The sequence below is a fragment of the Macaca thibetana genome, chromosome 2 (assembly GCF_024542745.1).
Source record: "Macaca thibetana thibetana isolate TM-01 chromosome 2, ASM2454274v1, whole genome shotgun sequence".
In the NCBI taxonomy this organism is placed as follows: domain Eukaryota; kingdom Metazoa; phylum Chordata; class Mammalia; order Primates; family Cercopithecidae; genus Macaca; species Macaca thibetana.
In genome coordinates, this window is record NC_065579.1 from 96327584 (window position 1) to 96343188 (window position 15605).

The following is a 15605-nucleotide window of genomic DNA, read 5'->3' on the forward strand; positions in this document are numbered from 1 at the left end:
AAAAGCAAGTAATGGGCCGGGTGCGGTGGCTCACACCTGTAATCCCAGCACTTTGGGAGGCCGAGGCGGGCAGATCAAGAGGTCAGGAGATCGAGACCATCCTGGCTAACAAGGTGAAACCCCGTCTCTACTAAAAATACAAAAAATTAGCCAGGCATGGTGACGAGCACCTCTGGTTCCAGCTACTCGGGAGGCTGAGGCAGGAGAATGGCATGAACCCGGGAGGCAGAGCTTGCAGTGAGCTGAGATTGTGCCACTACACTCCAGCCTGAGCAACAGAGCGAGACTCTGTCTCAAAAAAAAAAAAAACCCAGAAAGCAAAACCAAGTAATGTGTGTCTTAGGGCTTAGTAGTTAATTCACTAGGACTATTTGGTCAAGTCTAAATTATTTTGAAGATAAGTATTGAGGGTCAACAGGAGGCAAGTGAGGGACTTGGCCAAGCCTTCAAGGAGGTGGCTATAACTTGGGAGAGGATAGAAGAGGTTTGTGCCTAGGAAAAGGGTTCAAAGTCAAATTCTTCTCAGTTATGGCTGTATCATGAAATTATTTCTGCAATCTGACTAAATTTTATTTAATAACAATTTTCTAATTTTAAAATAGTCTAGTCTAAGTGGGGCAGATTAGTACCTTTATGTGCTGTTTATCAGTGCTAGTTTCTTAGTGGGTGATTTGCTATTTCTAAACAATTTTGTTATCTGACAACATCCATTGGGACCCAAGGAAGTCCAAGTCAAGGGTTGAGACAATACAATAATGTTTTTACATGGTCATGTAACAGGGAAGTGGCTGAAATATGGCATGGTTCGGGGATGCTTGCTTGAGTGTTATTTATTTGATAACTTAAATATCACCCATTTTAACCAGACAATTCAAAGATTTTCATTAAATTCACTGAGTTGTGCAACCATCACCATAATTCAGTTTTAGAACTTTGCATTCCCCCAGCAAAGATCCTTTGTGCCTGTTTACAGTTAGCTCCCATTTCCCACTTGCAATCCTAGGCAACCACTAATCTGCTTTCTTTTTTTTTTTTTTTTTGAGACAGAGTCTTCACTCTGTTACCCAGGCTGGAGTGCAGTGGCACAATCTCAGCTCACTGCAACCTCCACCTCCACCTCCAGGGCTCAGGTGATCTCCCACCTCAGCCTCCCGAGTAGCTAGGACTATAGGCATGCCACCACGTCTGGCTAATGTTTTTGTTTTTTTGTAGAGATGGTGTTTTGCTATATTGTCCGGGCTGGTCTCAAACTCCTGGGCTCAAATGATCTACTTTTTTCTATTACTGTTATTTTTTTGAGATGGAGTCTCACTCTGTCATCTAGGCTGGAGTGCAGTGGCAAGATCTCAGCTCACTGCAACCTCTGCCTCCCAGGTTCAAGCGATTCTCCTGCATCAGCCTCCTGAGTAGCTGCAATTACAGTCACGTGCCACCATGCCTGGCTAATTTTTGTATTTTTAGTAGAGACGAGGTTTCACCATGTTGGCCAGGCTGATCTCGAACTCCTGACCTCAGGTGATCTACCCACTTTGGCCTCCCAAAGTGCTGGGATTACAGGCATGAGCCACGGTGCCCGGCAAAGTGATCTACTTTTTATCTCTGTAATTTGCCTTTTCCTATACATTATATGAATGGAATCATACAATATGTGGTGGTATTTTTTTCTGAGCATAAAGATTTTGGGGTTCATGCTATAGCATGTACGAACTTCATTCCTTTTTATGGCTCAATAATATTCCATTGTATGGACATACCTGTTGTGTTACTCATTCACCAGTTGATGGATATATAATGACGCTATAATGAATGACGCTGTATGAATGACGTCATTTTTTTGGCTATAATGAATGACGCTGCTATGAATGCTTATATTCATATGTTTATGTGTGCATGTATGGTTCCATTTATCTTGAGTAGATACTTCGGAGACTTTAAAAAGTCTTCGTGACCTTAGGCAATTCACCTGACTTCTCAGCCTCAGTTTCCCTGTCATATAAGATCTGGGGATATGGCTACTAGGGAGGCTGAGGCAGGAGAATCACTTGAACCTGGGAGGCGGAGGTTGCAGTGAGCCGAGATTGCGCCATTGCACTCCAGCCTGGGCAACAGGAGTAAAACTCCATCTCAAAAAGAAAAAAAAAAAAAAAAGTGGGGATAAAAGTATAAGTTACTCAGCACTGTATCTGGCAGAGATAAGAGGGCATCGCTGCTGTAAGCTGAGTCACAACAGCCATTTGAAGATGTTCCTCTCATCAGAAGTGCTTTGCCAAATCAGCCTGGTCTAGGTGTCTGGGCAAACTGTAAAAACTACAGATTTTACAAAAGTGGGCAGAAGAACTGACACTTTGGATAGAGTGTCAGCTACAGGGAGGCACCTTCTTTTTGAAAAGCTTGTGGGAAGAGCAGGAAATTCCTAGATGGAGAAGTGAGAGAAAGACTGTCCTTACAAGAAGGAAATGGCAGGCACACAAGTGCCAGGCCAGACATCTGAGAGTGGCATCACTGGGTGTAGAGGAGCTATGGTGAAGAGTGAGCTTGGGTGGCAGGGGAGGAGGCGGGAGGGTTGAGCTGGGCCAGGGAGGGATGGTTCCTGTATGTCCTGTGTGTTGAGGCTGCTGCTTGTAAGAGCTGGGGAAGATTATTAAGCAGAGCAGGGACTAATTAAGTTCAAAAGCTACAAACTTTTAACAAACCTTTAAAGGACATCTATTTTGTAATGCCTGGAAATGTGGATGACTGGTGACTCATTAAGAATTTTATGGAAAGCTTTTTTGCTCCCAGGTTCTGGGACCCCAGGTTGGCTCCCAGGTTCTGAAGCTCCATCCCCTGCCCCTGTGAACAGTACAGACAGTAAATGCTTATTAAGTTTACTTCCTGGGGCATCAGGGGCCAGATGTAGTGTTGCTTTTTCATCCTGACAACTGCTGCTGCTATCAAAAGCGAGAGGTAATCAACTGGTTTGTGGACCATTCTTTTCTTTGACACTTAAGTGCCAGCTCTGTTTCAACTGGGTATATGAGAATTGCTAGGGGTATGTGTCTACTTTGAATGTTTATTCAGTCCCTTTGCAGGTTTTGTAATGAAAATTGTAGAAAATTGACTTTTAAAAACACTGATGCTTAAGTATAGAAGATAGGAGGAAAAATTATTGAGGGGAGGATGGAGCTCAGTTTCTTAATAAAACTTTGGGAAACACTGTTTTAATTAAAGAAATGACCTGTAAGTAAGGCAGAAGGCAGACAGCCCAAAATGCAAATAGATCAGGCAGTCTTGAATATCTTTTCTACTTGTGGCTACTTGGTCTTTGAGTTATAAGTGTCTTCTTGAGGGTTTGGGAGGTTTTTCTTTTTATAGACATACACACGCATACACACATATGTACATGTGTGTGTAAAATATTTATTCACGCCAGAGATATGTAGAGCTGACATCAGAGGGAGGAATGTTACCAGAATTAGGTTCTGGGGTTTTGCTATATTGTATAATATAGCAATATAGCTATATATTGCTATATATAGCCATATATGTGTGTGTGTGTGTGTGTGTATATATATTTTTTTGTTGTTGTTGTTGTTCTAAAATCATCATGAGAGCCTTTTCCTCCAAAATACATGAATGGGAAGTGAGGATTTCTAACTATATTTTCTTAAAGAAGACTGATAAGACCAAAATGTCAAGAAAGCTTTTATCAAGCCTGTTAATTTGACACACAACATAGAGACACGGGGTCCCTTGGGGAGGGCAGGTTGCTGTGATGGAACTGTAGCGATTCTCCCCACCCACCCCTCGGCTTAGGCCTCTGGGTTCTACCTTGTGCCTGGGTCTCAGAGCTTACCTGCTGCAGCCCCACCACTCCCTGAGCTCGGCTCCTCCCGACTTCTCCCGGCTCATTCGGAAGCCGTGGACAGTGTCAAGATAGAAACGTCAGTGCCACACCACCTTTGTTTTCTTCCCATGGGGTTTTCCTTGGGATCTTTAATTCCGGTCACTCCTGAGCTTCCCACTGGGCAGATCTCCTTGGCAGCAGGCAGGGACTTGTTTCCTTTCTCTTCTGGGCCTGCACACTCTATGTTTGGGGTTTCTCTTCTGGGCCTGCACACTGTATGTTTGGGGTTTCTCTTCTGGGCCTGCACACTGTATGTTTGGGGTTTTTGGCTGGCATCTCCTGGATGCTGGAAGATGGGTTCCAACATTTATTCTTAAAATCGTTTTGAGCATGGTTTAATTTAGCGTAAAAGCTGCTTTACTGGTTTTCAGACTAAGGCACTCCATGGAGCTCACCCCACCTCCATCCCCTCTCTCCGTCCCCATTAGCTGTGACAGCCCAATCATGTGTCTCCCTCCCTCTGATCAGCCAGCCCAGGGCTCCTTGTTTGAAGTTGGCTTCATAATTCCTTACTTTACTTGCCATCCCAAGAAGAAGGACTTGATTCTCCTCTTATCTCAAAGTGGATTCTCCCAAACCAAAATCTCCCTCCTTCATCTCCTAGGAGGGTGTTTCTGTCAGGCGGGCCTCCTGCCAGTGTGGGTTGTGGGCAGCCCTCTGCCTGGCACATTATTACACAGTGACATCAACTACTGTCCCAGTGCCAGTGGTTTCTCGGGGATGCCCCATCTTGCCTCTGACTTTCCATCTCGTGCCCATCTCCAAAGGGGACATCACTCATGTCCTTGTTGTCCCAGTGAGAAGCCCTGATCCAGTGCTTTTTGATTTACCTCTCACTCAGTTTTATCTCTTAAATCTCAGGGAAAGAGCCCACTTCTTCCCTTCTACAATATTCTTGCATTAATCCAATAGCCTTGATGCTGGTCGATCTAAATTGCCTTGCACCCCCTCCCCCATTGCTGCACACTGGAGCCAAAATGCTTCTGAAATATAAACCTCATTGCATAACCCCCCTTCAAAAACTCTCTAGTGGCTTTCCATTTAATTCCACACTCCTTAAAGGGACTTGTCTGGCTTTGAACCCCCTGAGCCCCATCCCCCAGGCTGCCCTGTTTTCTATGTGCCCCAGGAAGGCAGGTGTCCTGCCTTGTTCAGTGCAGAGCTTGGTGCGTGGTAATGGTGGTTTGGCGTTAGTCAGAGGTGAGGCATGTGTATTTTACTATGATGAGTAGGCAGCAAGTTACATTTAACTTCTTTTTCTAGGAGATGGACCATAATTTTCTTATATTAAAGTGCTGTAGAGACCAAGTACGGTGGCTCATGCCTGTAATCCCAGCACTTTGGGAGGCCGAGGCAGGTGGATCACCTGAGGTCAGGAGTTCGAGACCAGCCTGGCCAACCTGGTGAAACCCTGTCTCTACTAAAAATACAAAAATTAGCTGGGCATAGTGGCAGGCACCTGTAATCCCAGCTACTCAGGAAGCTGAAGTGGGAGAATCGCTTGAACCAGTGAGGTGGAGGTTGCAGTGAGCCAAGACTGCACCATTGTACTCCAGCCTGGGTGACAGAGCGAGACTCTGTCTCAAAAAAAAGAAAAAAAAATGTTATTGTAGAGGTTTATGGTGGCTCTTTTATTTTACTTTTCTTCCTTTTTTGAAACATCTTTTGGGTGGAAGTGGATTTATTTGGTAGTACTCCGTGGGTCAGAAATGGGACTTCTCTTTGAAATACATTCTTACAGAGAGAGAAACTTGACCACGGTTGATTGTAGATTTAGTGCCTAGGAAGTTGGTATTTGAAAAGCATAACCTGTGGTTATGCTGTCTGAAGGCATGGTTTATTATTTTTTCACTTTCATTGGTCTCACTCCTGCTTCCTTATTTCTTGGAACAGGAAATCCTAAAACATAGAAGTTAATTGGTGGCTGCTCAGAGCCCCTTGGCCTGGATAGAGTCTCCTGTGAACACCTAAGCCTGTGAACCCAAGGTCAGAGCTCTTTCTTTCCCCTAGGCCCAAATGCTGCTCGCTCTGTTTACACACTTCCTACACATCGATGGTCTGTGCCTTGTTCTCGTGTCCTTTATGGTCTTTGTTTTAGTCCAGGAGCCATACTGGCCTCGGTGCAGTCCCTGCAATGCAGTCTCATTCTCTGTGACCTCAGTTGGGTCCTTAACATCCAGATTCTTAAATGTCTCAGAGCCTCAGTTTTCTTATCTGTGGAATGGTCATCACGACAGTGCCTACAGGGTTGTTGTAAAGATTAATTGAGAAAGCATGTTAAATCCCTTGACATAATAGGGGAACCATCAGTGTTAACTGCTGCCTCTACCGATTGTCTTTTATTTTGACATTTGCCACCTGCTAGTTGTGTGACATTGGGTGAGTTATTCAGCCTCTCTGGGCCTTAGTTTTCTGTTGTAAAATGGTGTTAATGTAAGTGCTTACCCCTCACAGTATTGCTCTGAAGATTACATAGAATAATCCATATAGAAGGCTATGAATGGTGCCTGGCCATAGTCACTGTGCTTAGTAAACGTCAGCTCACTGCAGCCTCCACCTCCCGGGTCCAAGCAATTCTCCTCCCTCAGCCTCCCGAGTTCGGATTATAGGTGTCTACCACCACGGCTGGCTAATTTTTGTGTTTTTAGTAGAGAAAGGCGTGTCTTTTTATTGGGTTCAATTTTTAAAATATTTTAAAGCTTTATAAAAGGGCAGCACAAGGGGTCCTTATAAGTGGTAGATACATGCACCAATACAGGTAATAAAATTACACAGAGCTTAATACACACATGTGCACACAAATAAGTGCAAGTAAAATGGGAACTCTGAGGAAAAGTTATGGATTGTATCCGTGCTAATATCCTGGGTGGGATATTATGATCTTGCAAAATGTTACCATCGGGGGAACTGGATAAAGGGTATACAGGATCCCTCTATATTATTTCTTCTTTTTTTTTTTTTTTTTTTTTTTGAGATGGAGTTTTGCTCTTCTGCCCAGGCTGGAGTGCAGTGGCACGACTTCTGCCTCCCGGGTTCAAACTGTTCTCCTACCTCAGTGTCCCGAGTAGCTGGGACTACAGGTGTGTGCCACCATGCCTGACTAATTTTTGTATATATATATATATATATATTTTTTTTTTTTTGAGACGGAGTCTCGCTCTGCTGCCCAGGCTGGAGTGCAATGGCCGGATCTCAGCTCACTGCAAGCTCCGCCTCCCAGGTTCACGCCATTCTCCTGCCTCAGCCTCCCAAGTAGCTGGGACTACAGGCACCCGCCACCACGCCCGGCTAGTTTTTTGTATTTTTTAGTAGAGACGGGGTTTCACCGTGTTAGCCAGGATGGTCTCTATCTCCTGACCTCGTGATCTGCCCTTCTCGGCCTCCCATAGTGCTGGGGTTACAGGCTTGAGCCACCGCGCCCGGCCAGATATATATTTTTTTTAGTGGAGACAGGGTTTCGCCATGTTGGCCAGGCTGGTCTCGAACTCCTAACTTCAAGTGATCCATCTGCCTTGGCCTCCCAAAGTGCTGGGATAATAAGGCGTTAGCCACCGCTCCCGGCTCCCTCTGTATTATTTCTTCTGTCTGCTTGTGGTTATCTACACATGACTGACTATATGAGTAATTACAGTTATCTTAATTCAAAAACTTAGCCTTAAAAATTTGAATGTTATCTCTAAATATAGTGTTAGAGAAATAGCAGCTCTGAATCTTTTTTTTTTTTTTTTTTTTTTTTTTTTTTTTGAGACGGAGTCTTGCTCTGTCACCCAGGCTGGAGTGCAGTGGCCGGATCTCAGCTCACTGCAAGCTCCTCCTCTCGGGTTCACGCCATTCTCCTGCCTCAGCCTCCCGAGTAGCTGGGACTACAGGCACCCGCCACTTCGCCCGGCTAGTTTTTTGTATTTTTTAGTAGAGACGGGGTTTCACCGTGTTAGCCAGGATGGTCTCGATCTCCTGACCTCATGATCCGCCCGTCTCGGCCTCCCAAAGTGCTGGGATTACAGGCTTGAGCCACCGTGCCCGGCCTGCAGCTCTGAATCTTATTGTACAGAGAATAGAACCAGGTTAGTTAAAATGTAGCCCAGCTTTCTCTTTCCAGGAAAGCGGTGGACTCAGATTTTTGAGGAGAGTGGGCGCCGGTGAGCGGGTGTAAGCAGGCCCTCAAGTGACAACAGAAATTTAAACACAGAGGCCACTTAGTTGCTGTGATCTGCTACCTGGTGTATAAAGGGTGCTGCAGATGCTTTGGCATGCTGGCTGGGGGACCCCAGGGTTTTTATCTGCACGCTTGCAGACCATCATAGCTGTGCGTGAAGAAAATTAACTCGGGTTGGTAGCATAGCAGTCTTCACTTAAGAGCTTGTGTGACCTCGAGCTGATGGACTATCTAGAGCAATTTGAGCTGGACTTCATCTACATCAAATTAGATCCAGGTTTAAAACTACCCTTATAAATCTCCCTTGCTTCTGTCTCCCTGGCAGCTCTGTCTGAGGCAGCATATCCCTGCCCCACCGCTTGGACAGGAGGGATCTCATGAAAGTGTTGGGTGGAGGGGTCTTGTCTGCTGGCTCTGATGGCACTGTCTTGGTAGGGTTTCAGATTTAGAACCAGATTTCAGGTCTCCTCCCTAAGCTAGAAAATCATTCCAACAGATCCGATTTCTCTGAGCTAATTTACTAGGATGATCTCTACTTGCATTTAATAAAATATTCAGAGACCTATTGAATTTCAGTTGTAATGCTACTGAGTTTGACTTAGTAATACGCTTCAATTCCCAAATGCGTCGCATGGGCTGTTACTGAATGTGGGTCACTAGGAAAGCTTTGACTCCTAACAGAATTATTCACTGAAGTCTTAGTTATAAAGCATTACTAAGAAGTTATTTATTTAGTCCCAAAGTGACAGGTTTCAAAAAATTTTGCACGTTGGCTGGCCATAAATCCATTTATATTTACTCCTCCCCCCATAGAATAAAACTTATGCTACCTTCTTGGTGTTTGTTGAACTGCAAATCAGTTCCTTGTCATTGATTTCAAATAAAACAACCCTGATGTATCTTTAGCAGACAAGAGCCTTCTTTTGTTTCACAACCGATTTCTCCAACGGACGGAGAACAAAGACCCATAGTCCTAAAGTGCTTGTGTGCAGCCTCGTATGACCACAGTAAATTGTACATGTAATGAAATATTACTCTGTGTGTGTGTGTGTGTGTGTGTGTGCGCGCGCGGGCACAATCGTAGTAGTCTTTTAAATGTATATTTAAAAAATAACAACCTAGTTTTCATGGTATGGAGCTGGTTGCATAACCTTAGAATGTGGGCCACTTGGGGGGAGGGGGCTGTGCCATTTTGAAATTATCAGTTTAAGACTCTTGTTTAATAATTATGACAGCAGCTGTTTTCTGAAGGATTCCAGTCTGTTCATATGGTTGGGTCTGTATGGTTAGTGGAGTCTAGATGCTACAGGCCTTTCTCATCATTCACACATGGGTGGCTGTGCTGCTGGCCCCCACCCCACCTACTTCAGTTTACTGAATATCTGTGAGGCCAGACTGCCTTCCACTCCATTGCTTCGCCCTCAGCACATGCTCACACACACAGACACACAATGTCAAGGTTTCACAGGGGTTACAAGTCCCCCTGCTCATCCTCCAGTCACTGGAACTGGGAAGTGAAATCTGGTGGTGGTGAGTACATTGCGGGTTGAACCCAGCAGAGCCAGTGACCCTCCATGCCTAATGTGCAGGCACAATGTTAGGGATGCTTTTTTACATGAGTCATTTGTTTGGCAGGTCTGTGACATCGGGAGTCTCATTGTCATTTTTATTTCTTACAGTTTTATGTGCTGAAAGAGTTGGCCAGATGACTAAGACATATAATGACATAGATGCTGTCACTCGGCTTCTTGAGGAGGTAAGTGCTCCAGGGGAAGGCAAAAGAGTTGTTTATAATCGACTGGTTTTCATTGATACTGATTAAAGCATGCCTTATCACCTGTTTCAGTGAGGAATCTTGGAAATTGGTCTCTTTCAAGGTATAATGTAATGGCTTTACTTTATGAACTAGTAGCTACGTAGGCCTTTATAGCTATAATTTTGTGCAGATATTTTATGTTTTTAAAGGAATATATTAATGGCACCAAATGTGGTGCGTTTAAATACTTGGTAGAATATCCAGTTGTAAGTGTAAAAAATCCTGAAACATTGACTAATGATATATTTTCAGTGCATCCAAAAAATGTCAGAAAAATGTATCATCGTCTGTGTCTTCCTAATGTATTTTAAGTTTTGACTTAGGCTATTGGAATATTATGCAGTGTCAGCATAGAAATAAGCAAAATAAGCATGGCAAGAAAAATTTAAGTAAGTTGCTTAAGATTAGATGAGCTGCCTATATTTTAGAGACTGGTTTTCTGAATTTCTTCTGAGTATTCTGTTGCAGTTGAGAATTGAGTATGACGAAGGTCTCTAGAAACAGATGGGTATAAGTATATCTGCATGCCTGGAACAGGCCAGAACATGGTAGGTTCTTAGTATTTGTTGAATAAATCTCCATCATTAATACACTGCCCCCTTCACTGAATCAGGCCTTAAATGAACAGGTGCTGCCTTCTAGCCCCTTGCTTCTGCTCTAGAAACTGGAATGATTTTGGGGTATGTGATTATTATGTGGAGGACACAGAAATCATTGTCATTGTTTTCAACCAGTGGGAGGTCAGGGTTGAAGCTCAGACAGAAACTGGGCCAGACTGGTTTCCCAGAGGTTTTTTTTTGGGGTGTGTGGCATTCTTTCACCGTTTTTATGTCTCTCTATTCCCGTGTTTCTACCTCTGCACATCCAGCATTCTCTTCCTGGTCCTGCAGTCCACTCCTGTTTGAAGTCACAAACTCATCAGCTCCCCAGAAGTGATGTCAGGGTTTTTGGCTACGTGACAGGGTGTCAAGGGCGGTATTTTGGGGCACCGGCCTCCAGCCTTCGGGTGTCACTCCAGTTGCGGCTGTCTCTGGTGTTAGCCACGTGGCAGGCTGCCTTGGTTGGCACCACCGACTTTTGAAAATGGTTGATTGCTGACCCCTTTCTACTGCAGCCGTTTCCCCCAGCAGTGCTCTCCAGATCTTACAGACTGCTTCTGGCGCCCGCTCATCAGCCCCTGTTCAGGTCATTGAGTCTTCTGAGAGGGGTCCTAAATCTGTACCTTCCAAGGCCACCACTCAAACTCTTGGGGCCTCAGCAGTGAGATTTTAGCTTCTCTCTGCTTTACTCTTCCTTGCAGCTGCCACCGACCATGCCCTCTGTGACCCTCTCACCCTTTCTCTAAGGCTCCTCGCTGTGTAGTCAAGGCCACCCATTGCTCATGGTCCTGAATCCTCCTCTAGCCCTTCACTGTCACTGGGGACATGGCTCCTGCTCTCCCACCCTTGGCCCTCTATGGCATTTAACTGCGTCGGTTCTTTCCTGCTTCTCAGTCTTGTGCTGCAGGGCCTGCCAGGGACCTTTGAAGCTAGCCCCAACCCCATCCCCAAGTAGTCTGTGCCCTTGCTGAGCCCCAGGCTTGGGAGTCACCCCACAGTCCTGTTTGTTTTGTTCATCCAGCTGGATGAACAATGTATTTTTTTATTTTTCTGTAGAGGTGGGGTCTCCTTATATCGCCCAGGCTGATCTTAAACTCCAGGCTGATCTTAAACTCTGAGGCTCAAACGGTCCTCCTGATCTGGTGCAGTGCCTTATGCCTGTAAATCCCAGCACTTTGGGGGGTCAAGACAGGTGGATCACTTGAGCACAGGAGTTTGAGACCAGTCTTGCCAAAATGGCCAAACCCCGTGTCTACAAAAAATACAAAAATTAGCCAGGCGTGGTGTGTGCCTGTAACCCCAGCTACTCGGGAGGCTGAGGTGGGAGGATCGCTTGAGCTCGGGAGATGGAGATTCCAGTGCACCGAGATCATGCCACTGCACTTCTCCTGGGCACCAGAGTGAGACTCTGTCTCAAAAAACAAAACAAAACAAAACAAAATTAGAACCAAACTACAGCCACTGTTTATTTGAATCACATTTTTAAATTAAAAAATGCTCTCACCTTGGCCTCTCAAAGTGCTTGGATTACAGGCGTGAGCCACCAGAGCCAGCCTGTTTTATTTTTAAAGGGTCATCATGGCAACAGCGTCTGTTTGTGTCTATGTGTTCCATATCTGATGCCATTCTGTTCCTGTCCTGATAAGATTCACGCCTGAGTTACTGCCTTTCCTTGGAACTAGGAAGGTGTCCTGGTTAAAGTCTAACTGTCCCAGTCATGTAGCTATTGCCCTGTGCCATGCTTTTCCTGGGCTTTGGCTCTGTTTCTTCTGTTCTCGTGCTGTGGTTTGTATACCTGCTGTAGGCAGGCAAGTGGGGTACTGGCGGATTTGCACAGGATCCCAAAGCCTGCTGTAGGCAGGCAAGTGGGGTACTGGCAGATTTGCACAGGATCCCAAAGCACAGCCTTCCACCAGCGTGGAGAGTTCACTTCTGGTTTTAAGGGGAACAAGATGCTGTGGCTCGCCTGGGCTTGCTGCTGTCTGGAATGCACCTTTGGGCAGAGCTTGCCTCCTCAGTTACAGAGAGGGTGATTCCACTGGCCCCTTAGTCATGCTTTTTGTCCTGAAATTGGTGAATGAGATGAGTCAGTTGCTAAGTGTACGCAGCAAGCTGTTCGGAATCTCTAGTAGGTGTGTCAGTCAGCACTAGAGTTCATTGGTAAAAGGGGGCTGAGACTCAAGTTACAGTCTTTTTTAAGTCTATGCTTTGAAAGCATAGTGAGGAGAGGAAGGAGGCAGTTAGAATGAGCGCTACCTTGCCTCATTTCTTGGGGGAATAAAGGAACTAGTTCTTTTAATAGCTTATTTCCAAGGGCCTAAATTACTTGTTTGTGGTCTCTGTTTCTCATTGTAGTTTAATCCAGTGACCATCTTCTAGCTATTTTCTGGTTTTTATCCTTTTTTTTTTTTTGGTAGACATGGGGTCTTACTGTGTTGCCCAGGCTGGTCTCAAACTCCTGGCCTCCTCAAACTCCTGATTCTCCCACCTTGGGCTCCCAAAGTGTTGGGATTACAGACATAAGCTGCCATGCCCAACCTGTTTTCTTGTTTTTAGAAGTAAACATTAATCATTTTTGGCTAGAGAAATGGGAGGTTTTTTTCATTCTTGTAATTCTCAAAGAAAAACCCAACCAGCCTGTTGCCTCAGTAATATTAAAGAGAAAAAACTGGAGACTGTACAATAACATTTCTGTTTAAATTTCCATTTTATCTATAACTGTTTTTAATATAACTTGTTATTTTCGATGTTTTGAGTACATAGTAGGTGTATGTATTTATGGGGTACATGAGATACTTTGGTAAAGGCATATGCTGCATCATAATCACATCAGGGTAAATGGGGTATCAGGCTGAGCAACATGGCTCACACCTGTAATCCAGACAGGTGGGAGAATTGCCTGAGGCCAGAAGTTTGAGACCAGCCTGGGTAACATAGTGAGACCATGTTTCTACAAAAAGTTAGACGCTGTAACTGAGGAGCAGGCAAACTTTGCCCAAATGTGCATTCCGAAAATGAGATAGGCATGGCGGTGCATGCCTGTGGTCCCAGCTACTCAGAAAGTGAAGTGGGAGGGTTGCTTGAGTCCAGGAGTTGGTGGCTATGGTGAGCTGTACTTGCACCACCGCACTCCAGCCTAGGCAATAGAGTGAGACCTGTCTCAAAGAAAAAAAAAAAAGGTGGAGCGGGGAGAAAGAAAGGGGTATCATCACCTCAAGCAAGCATTTATCATTCCTTTGTGTTACAAATATTCCAATTATACTTTTAGTTATTTTTAAATGTGCCATAAATTATTGTTAACTGTAACCACCCTATTGTGCTGTCAGATACTAGATCTTATTCTAACTCTATTTTTATACCCATTTGCTACGACTTCTTGCTTCTTCTGGCAGAGAGTGTTCTTTAAAATTACCCTAAAGATTACATTTCTGGTGTAGACCAGGGAAGTGTTTGTCCTTAGTGGGGCACGAAGAGGCGAGGCAGCCCTTAGGTGCAGGGTTTGAGGTGTAAGAGTAGGACAAAGGACTTCATTGTTGAGCTCACCGCTCTACTTGTTTTTCTTCCCCTTCCTGTCTCCCAATTCATTCCTGTTGGTTTCTGGCTGTTTGTGTGCTGGAAGTCTTCTGCATTCTTCAGGCGCCCTGGCAGTCCCTTGCCTTGCCTGAGCCATCTTCATTATTATGCTGTGTGCTTGATTTGTTTGCATTGAAATGCGTACAAAATGTGGCTAAAGGCTGGGCGCAGTGGCTCACGCCTGTAATCCCAGCACTTGTGGGAAGCTGAGGTGGGCAGATTGCTTGAGGTCAGGAGTCCGATACCAGCCTGGCCAACATGGTGAAGTGCCATTTCTACCAAAAATATAAAAATTAGCTGGGCAAGGTAGCGTGTGCCTGTAGTCTTAGCTACTTGGGAGGCTGAGGCAGGACAATCACTAGAACCTAGGTAGCAGAGGTTGCAGTGAGCTGAGATCATGCCACTGCACTCCAGCCTGGGTGACAAAGCGAGACTCCATCAAAAACAAACAAAAAATGTGACTAAGGCATGCAAAATATCAGTGCTTGTTGGAACTTGACAGCCTGGATGCATGAAGGCAATGCAGATCAGGCAAGCACTGATGAAGCACCTGCTGAGTGTTCAGTCTGAGAACTAGTTCTAGTAGAGACATTTGATAGACTTGAGTTAGATTTTTGGAGACTATACTTCCAAAGAGAAGTGAACATTGGTATTGCAGTTTTAACTAAATCCAGCTGAAACCACCTGGACTAGGTGCTAATTTTGAGTCAGCCCCTGGAGACTTTAATTCTGTGCAGTCTCCCTCACACAGTTCTTTGAATCCTTTCCTCTAGGTACCTAATAAGCACAACTGTTGAGTCTCAGAAATGACAAAGGCCCATGAAATAAGGGACCCTTTTTTTTTTTTTTTTTCAATTTTGTATTTTGAGATGGGGTCTCCTGTGTTGCCCAGGCTGGTCTTGAACTCCTGTGCTCAGGAAATCCTCCTGCCTTGGCCTTCCAAAGTGCTGGGATTATAGGCATGAGCCACTGCACTCAGCCAAGGGAACTTCTTGGTAGACACTGGGCCAGTGTGCAGAGATGAGCATCTCGGTTAGTTGGGCAGATTCACCGAGTCCCCTTTGCCCCATAACAGGACTGTCTCCACATGGACTGTGTTTCTAGAAAGGCAAGGTCATGATGGGGAGGCACAAATTGTGAGAATGAGTTGGGGAATTTGCAACTCTTTTTTTTTTTTTTTTTTGAGACAGAGTCTTGCTCTGTCACCTAGACCAGAGTGCAGTGGGGTGATGTTGGCTCATTGCGAGCCCTGCCTCCTGGGTTCAAGTGATTCTCCTGCCTCAGCCTCCCGAGTGCCTGGGATTACTGGCTCCCACCACCACGCCCAGCTAATTTTTGTGTTTTAGTAGAGACAGGGTTTTGCCATGTTGGCCAGGCTGGTCTCAAACTCCTGACCTCAAGTGATCCCAAAGTGCTGGAATTACAGGTGAGAGCCACTGTGCCTGGCCTATCTATAGCTCATTTTTGATACTTTGATACCTGGCTGGCTTCTGGGACTGTGGTGACAGCATTGCCAGTTTGGGGATTGTGGAAGGCCTGGAGGAGAGAGACCATCATCCTGCAAGAGGGAGCCAA

The 15605-nt window shown here is 45.1% G+C and overlaps 1 protein-coding gene across 12 annotated transcripts in view; it reads left to right on the plus strand.

Moving 5' to 3' along the window:
• Positions 1–15605, plus strand: part of TRAK1 (trafficking kinesin protein 1) — a 213866-nt gene that overhangs the window by 153355 nt on the left and 44906 nt on the right. For 11 of the 12 annotated variants that reach the window (XM_050780361.1, XM_050780365.1, XM_050780354.1 and 8 more), the window contains one exon: positions 9722–9798. In XM_050780361.1, the coding sequence (XP_050636318.1) occupies positions 9748–9798 (51 nt within the window). In that variant the 5' untranslated portion in view covers positions 9722–9747. Of the gene's footprint in view, positions 1–5677; positions 5873–9721; positions 9799–15605 lie in introns of those variants that run through there. The other variant, XM_050780362.1, reaches the window with a different exon arrangement.